General features: G+C 41.1%; 1 protein-coding gene across 1 annotated transcript; it reads left to right on the plus strand.

Moving 5' to 3' along the window:
* The first annotated feature begins 773 nt into the window (after window positions 1–773).
* LOC100280708 (calcium-binding protein) lies at window positions 774–4781 on the plus strand. The gene is made up of 7 exons (NM_001153627.2): window positions 774–944; window positions 1034–1138; window positions 3062–3188; window positions 3265–3336; window positions 3404–3452; window positions 3525–3990; window positions 4090–4781. Exons 1-7 carry the CDS (start codon window positions 911–913, stop codon window positions 4125–4127), a joined length of 891 nt encoding a protein of 296 aa, NP_001147099.1. The 5' UTR covers window positions 774–910; the 3' UTR covers window positions 4128–4781.
* The last annotated feature ends 1050 nt before the right edge of the window (window positions 4782–5831 follow it).

Below are 5831 nucleotides of genomic sequence, written 5' to 3' on the forward strand. Positions count from 1 at the left end.
GAGTCTCTCGGAGTTGCTCAAGTTATTATTTTAGAATGCCATCCAAATAAAAGTTAGTGTATATATTTTATCTATCTTCTAACATTTCTATATATCTCATATACACTCGAGATCTAACATCACTTTCTACCTTTGGCTAGTAAGAAATTTAGAATAGGGTTTCCTCGAAAGGAAAAAGATTAGAATTGATAATGATAATATTTAATGGTCTAATGTAAAACTGTTTATTGGTACTTTTTAATAAAAAAATATTCCTAATAAAAATAAGAAGGACATAAGAGGAGTTTAAAGTTGCTTATGAACTACTTCCTTCGTTCTATATCTTAAGGTCACAAAAGTTTATTCTAAGTCAAAATTTTAAAACTTTGACTATTAATAACAAAATATTCATAAACATTGACTAAATAAAAATGAAAATGTTACATTTATTTTTAAAACATCTAGCATAATATATAATTTCTTTAATTTAAAATAATTATTTTTTAGATATTATTGGTCAAAGTTTTAAAACTTTGACTCAGTATAAACCTTCATTACCTTAAGATAAAAAATGGAGAGAGTATATAAATAGTATAGTAGGGCATCTATCTTATATTTACATATAAGGTTATTTTCAGCCCACCAGATATATGGCCGAACAAAATGCTATTTTAATTTGAATTAGAAGATAAAATAAGACGTAAAATATGTTAGACCACGACGTAAATAACTTGGTCACGCAGGTCTCTCTCAGTTCTGCTCTCAATATAAAGACGCCACAACCACAACCAGGCAGATTACGGGCCCGAGCCATCGTCATCGAGACATCGACCGACTCCGACTCCGACTCCATCCACGGTCTCCTTCCGAGATCCCTCTTCTCCTCCCGCCCCCGCCTGACCGCCTCCCTCCTCACTCCGGCCCCTTCCGCATGTCAATCCATGGGCTGATACTCGAAGTCAGAGGTGCCTTGCCCGCCTCCCTCCTCCCCGATCCTTCTCCCTCGTACCTACTGGTAGCTGATCGATCTCTCCTCCTGTAACCCTGCCTGCAGTCACCGGGTGCCGGAAGCTGCGGGACACGGAGTTCTTCACCCGCCAGGACCCCTACGTCGTCGTCGAGTACGCCACCACCAAGCTCCGCACTCGCACCTGCACCGGTTCGTAACCCCCCTCTTCCTTCCTCGGCCGCCCCGGCCGAGTCTTCGCTGCACTAAACGTGCACTGCTTCAATTGTTTTCATTTTTTTGTTATGTGGACGTCGTACCGGCGTCAGACAATTTCGCATACCCACCAACCCCAATTCACACCCTGCACAGGGAATTCGCCTGCATATGATGTTGATTGAGCTATTAAAACATAATATACTCGTTCAAGTTTCACTAGGTTTGGCTGCCATTGTGCAAACTCTCGGTATTAACGACGTGCTATGAGGTGGGTAGGTGAACTTGATGTGGGATTGCTGCTTCCTGCCTTGTTGCCCACTCTGTAAGACTCGGTAAGAAAAAGAAAGAAACCAGGCAACAAAAGCTAGAAAAACATTAATAACTACAAAGACAACCAAACAAACGGCCACAGAAGAGATGGCAAAGGAAAACAACAACTAATGGGAAAATTCACAGCGAATCTGCTTTGCCCATAGGTAATGAACGAATGCCATCGATGGAACACCACTTAGATATGGAAACTGCCAGCCGACCAGCTGGGCTGGTTCTTTCTAACTTCGCGTAATGTCTTTATGCTTAGTTTATGTATGATGTCGAATCTCTAGATGCCCCTAGCGGAATATTGGTACCTTTCAATCATCGTATTATGCTTGACTTTTGATCATTTAGGACTAAATTATGTTGGAACAAGTACCACCCACACCAATTTATTTGTGTTAATTCATCAATGGCTGACAACTACCGTCAAAACATGAACATACCCCTGCTGCAACTAATGGGAGCATTCACAGCTAATGTGCTTTGGCCCATAGATAATGAACAAATACCACCAATGGTACACAGCTTAGATATGGACACCACCAGCCTAAGTTGGGCTGATTCTTCCTAACTTCGATAATGTATTTATGCCTACTTTATGTATGCTGTCGAAAGTCTAGATGGCCCTAGCGGAATCTTGGTTCCTCCCAATCAGCATATTATGCTTAACTTTCCATCATTTAGGACTAAAAAATTATGTTGGAACAAGTACCACTCACACCAATTTATTTGTGTTAATTCATTAATGGCTGACAACTACTGTGAAAACATGAACATACCCCACTGCAACGAAAAGCACTTACTTTGGGCACTAAAAGAGCTTGTTTTTTTCTCTCTCTTGTGTCTACTATCTGGATTCTGGAATTTAGCTATATGACTGGCTTGTGATTCCACGGTTTTGAATAACTCTATTTGCACACTTAAAAGTAATGAAGGAATTAGAGGAGTTATGGGTCTTTGTAGGTTGTGCTTTCAATTTGCTTTTGAAGTTGAATGGACCACCATTCTGATCATTTCCAATAAATCTCGGGCTGTACAATTTATAAGCAATTAGCACAAACTTATTTTGATCATTTCTTCGTGAAAAAGACAGCTCCTATAACTAGGTGAATAAAAGCTGAATGCTTGGGCAGAGGGGAGGGGTCACCAATAGGGGTGGACTAGAACTGTTTTCCCAGCCTTTTTGCAACCAGGATTCTTTAATCTCAGTCTTGTTGATTTACCAAGTATTGTTATAAAACCCTCCTAATACAATCTTGGGTATTCAACTGTGTGCCGTGGCACTGAATTTTTATGAACACACATAATCCTTTAATTGGTTCCAACATCCAATAAGGTTCTTACTTATCTACTAACAGAAGAGATTAACCGCTTATTGAATTCTAAGCACGAAAGTTTCCACACATCGTGAACAGTGATGATACATTCATTTAGCTGATTATTTACCAACAGAAATTTAAGAGTTTTCTGTACAATCAAGTTTCTACAGAAATATGCTAATTATATAAGGTTAAATAATTAAATTTATGACATTTTCCTCTGTGCTATCTCATAGTTCATTTCTCTTTTTTTCAACCTAAAATGTGATATTGATGCTAGATGGAGGAAGAAACCCAACTTTCGATGAGAAGTTCCATATACCCCTCATTGAAGGGCTCCGCGAGTTGAATGTTATTGTGTGGAATAGTAATACGTTAACTCATGATGACTTCATTGGAAGCGGAAGGTGCGTGGCTCCATCATCAATATCGTAAATGACATCTACTTTTTAGTGAGTAACCATCGGCTGTGCTTTTGTGTAGAGTATATCTGCACAAGGTGCTGACAAATGGCTATGATGACTCCTCATGGCCGCTTCAAACACGCCACATGAGGTATCCCTATCTCATATAACTTGAGTGCACTGGCCTCATGAACTTTCTGACAGTGGGAAATTTACAGATCTGCTGGGGAAGTGAAGCTCATTATGCATGTTGATGTCTCAGCAATGGTGAGAGACTGATTACTATTGTTTGTTGTTTTCTTAGCCCTGTCTTGCACCTGATTCTGTTGTGTCTGACAGAAGAACAAGATGGGTAGAAGTGTCGCCGCATCAAGTGCACATCCTGTTCCTGCACTTTCAATGCCAGCCCCATCTCCAACCCCAGCCCCAGCCCCATCTCCAGCTTCGGCCGCAACCCCTGCTCCAGCACCAGCACTAGCATCAGCGATTCCATACACGGGAGTCTCACCTTCATATCCACCGGTTTCAGCATATCCTGGTGCAACCGCATACCCTGCTTACCCAACTTCTAGCCATGCACCATATACCACTGCTGAATATCCACCACCTCCGCAGCAACCATACCAACCCCCACCTGCTGGATACCCTCCATCCTATCCACCACAACCATATGAGCAATCTTACCCACCGCAACCATATGAGGGATCTTACCCACCACAACCATATGAGCGATCTTACCCACCGCAACCATATGGGCAACAACCATACCCACCCCCGCCAGCAGCAGAGTCGCCGTACCCACCAGGTGAGATGCAATTCAGCAGAGAAAATTCCATCTTTTTTCATGATGTTAGTCAATGCTCTAACTGGATCGCCTCCCTTTGCCTCGTTTGATCTTATGCAGCGCCTTACCCTGGTACTTATCCACCAAGACCCTATTGATATAGCAGCGTCAGTAATGATCTCAGGTAGAGGCATCAAAAGCAACAAACAACAGCCTTGATGCTATGTGATACGCGCCTCAGCGTGGATTCTTTATTTCTAATTATTTGGTTATGTTCCTAACAAAAAATAGTACCAACCGTCACTGAGTTGTTGCACATCTATCACAAATCAGTTTAAGGTCAGATTCCAATCGATTGGTGACAAATTGGAGCTGATGGGGTTTCGTTAAGTGCAACGGATGGAAATGTATTCCTTGATCAGATCGTGTCAACAGCTCAGTGACCAGTCATATGTACAATAGGTAGCTTGCAGATTGTGTCAGTGAAATCCATCCTATATTGCTTTGCAGTGGTGGTTTAGAGACCAGAACTAGCTTCCTTCTTCTCCTATCTTGGAATCACATCTGACTGATCTGTGACCACACAATTGTACATGTAGTAGGGTAACCTGTGAAGTCTGCTGCTTTTCCAAAACAACAATAAATCTGAATGTATTTGTAACAGTCAATAAATTTGCTTCGGTGGTGAAAGCTGTTGGTGTGTGTGAGAAGTATTTGTAACAATAAATTTGTTTTTCCATGCCTTTTCTTCTCTGGCACATGGATTTATCGCTGCTAAACTTCTGTGGTAGTGGTGGTAGCATTTGTATGTTTCTTCAGGCCTCTTTTAACGTTTAAAATACGTTGTGTGGTCTCTCGGAGGACGGGAGGAGCATCTCTAGCCAGGCTATCTCTATCTCTGCTGATATATCACAATATAAATATAAATAAAACTCAAATGAAACTTCTACCGAAACTGGCATTAAGCCCTTAACTGCTATCCTCATATTTGCAAGACGACCGCCTAATTTGGCCTTAAGCCCAAACTATTAATCACTCCGTTTCTTAAAAAAAAGACAACTTGCTCGTGGGCAGAACGTCTCTCTCCGCCCGGCCGCCACCCTCCCCACCCCACTCCACACGTTTCGTTTAAGCCAGAGCCCAGAAGCGCAAAGCCGGCGCGATTCACCGCGCCCACGCAATCGACCATGTCATGGCCCATGGTCAGTCAGATACGACGCCAGCTATCCGATTAGGAGGTAAACGTCCTCTTTGAAGCAATAAGAAACCAGTTTTTATCTTTTAGTTAATAAAGACCAGCTTCTTGGTTTTAAAAAACTGGGAATCTAATTTCTATAAACTAAGAAAAAAACTGGTATATTTGGAACCACATCAATTTTCACAAACTAGTTTATTAAAAACTGGACGCTTCTAAATATTGCCCTTAGTCACTTTTAGTCACTAAACTATCCAACATCTTTCCAAATAGCAATTCTAAAGATTAAAGTTTAGTCCCTAAAATTTAAAAAGGGTGATTAAAAGTCTAAAAGGAACCAAACACCCCCTTGATCACTAGGAGATTGATCTTATCGAAGTATTTACCATTCAACTTTTTTGTTGTATTCTCAGAGGATTGTGCAAAACTGCTGGTGCTGGTTAATAGTACCGATGACCTGGTGCAAGCGTTTTTATTCCGTTTATGGTTAGTTTGATTGATAAGCGCATGTTATATTTTCTGTCTCTGTACGGGTGAATTATCTACCAACTACCTAAACATTTGGCCATTCTTAAAAAAAAAAAGAGCAGTAGTAGTATAAAAGACTAGACTCACGAGTCCCTTTTGTCATCGTCGACCTTATTGACCTTCTCTGTTCACTGTACGA

The sequence above is a fragment of the Zea mays genome, chromosome 9, assembly GCF_902167145.1.
Source record: "Zea mays cultivar B73 chromosome 9, Zm-B73-REFERENCE-NAM-5.0, whole genome shotgun sequence".
NCBI classification, from domain to species: Eukaryota; Viridiplantae; Streptophyta; class Magnoliopsida; order Poales; family Poaceae; genus Zea; species Zea mays.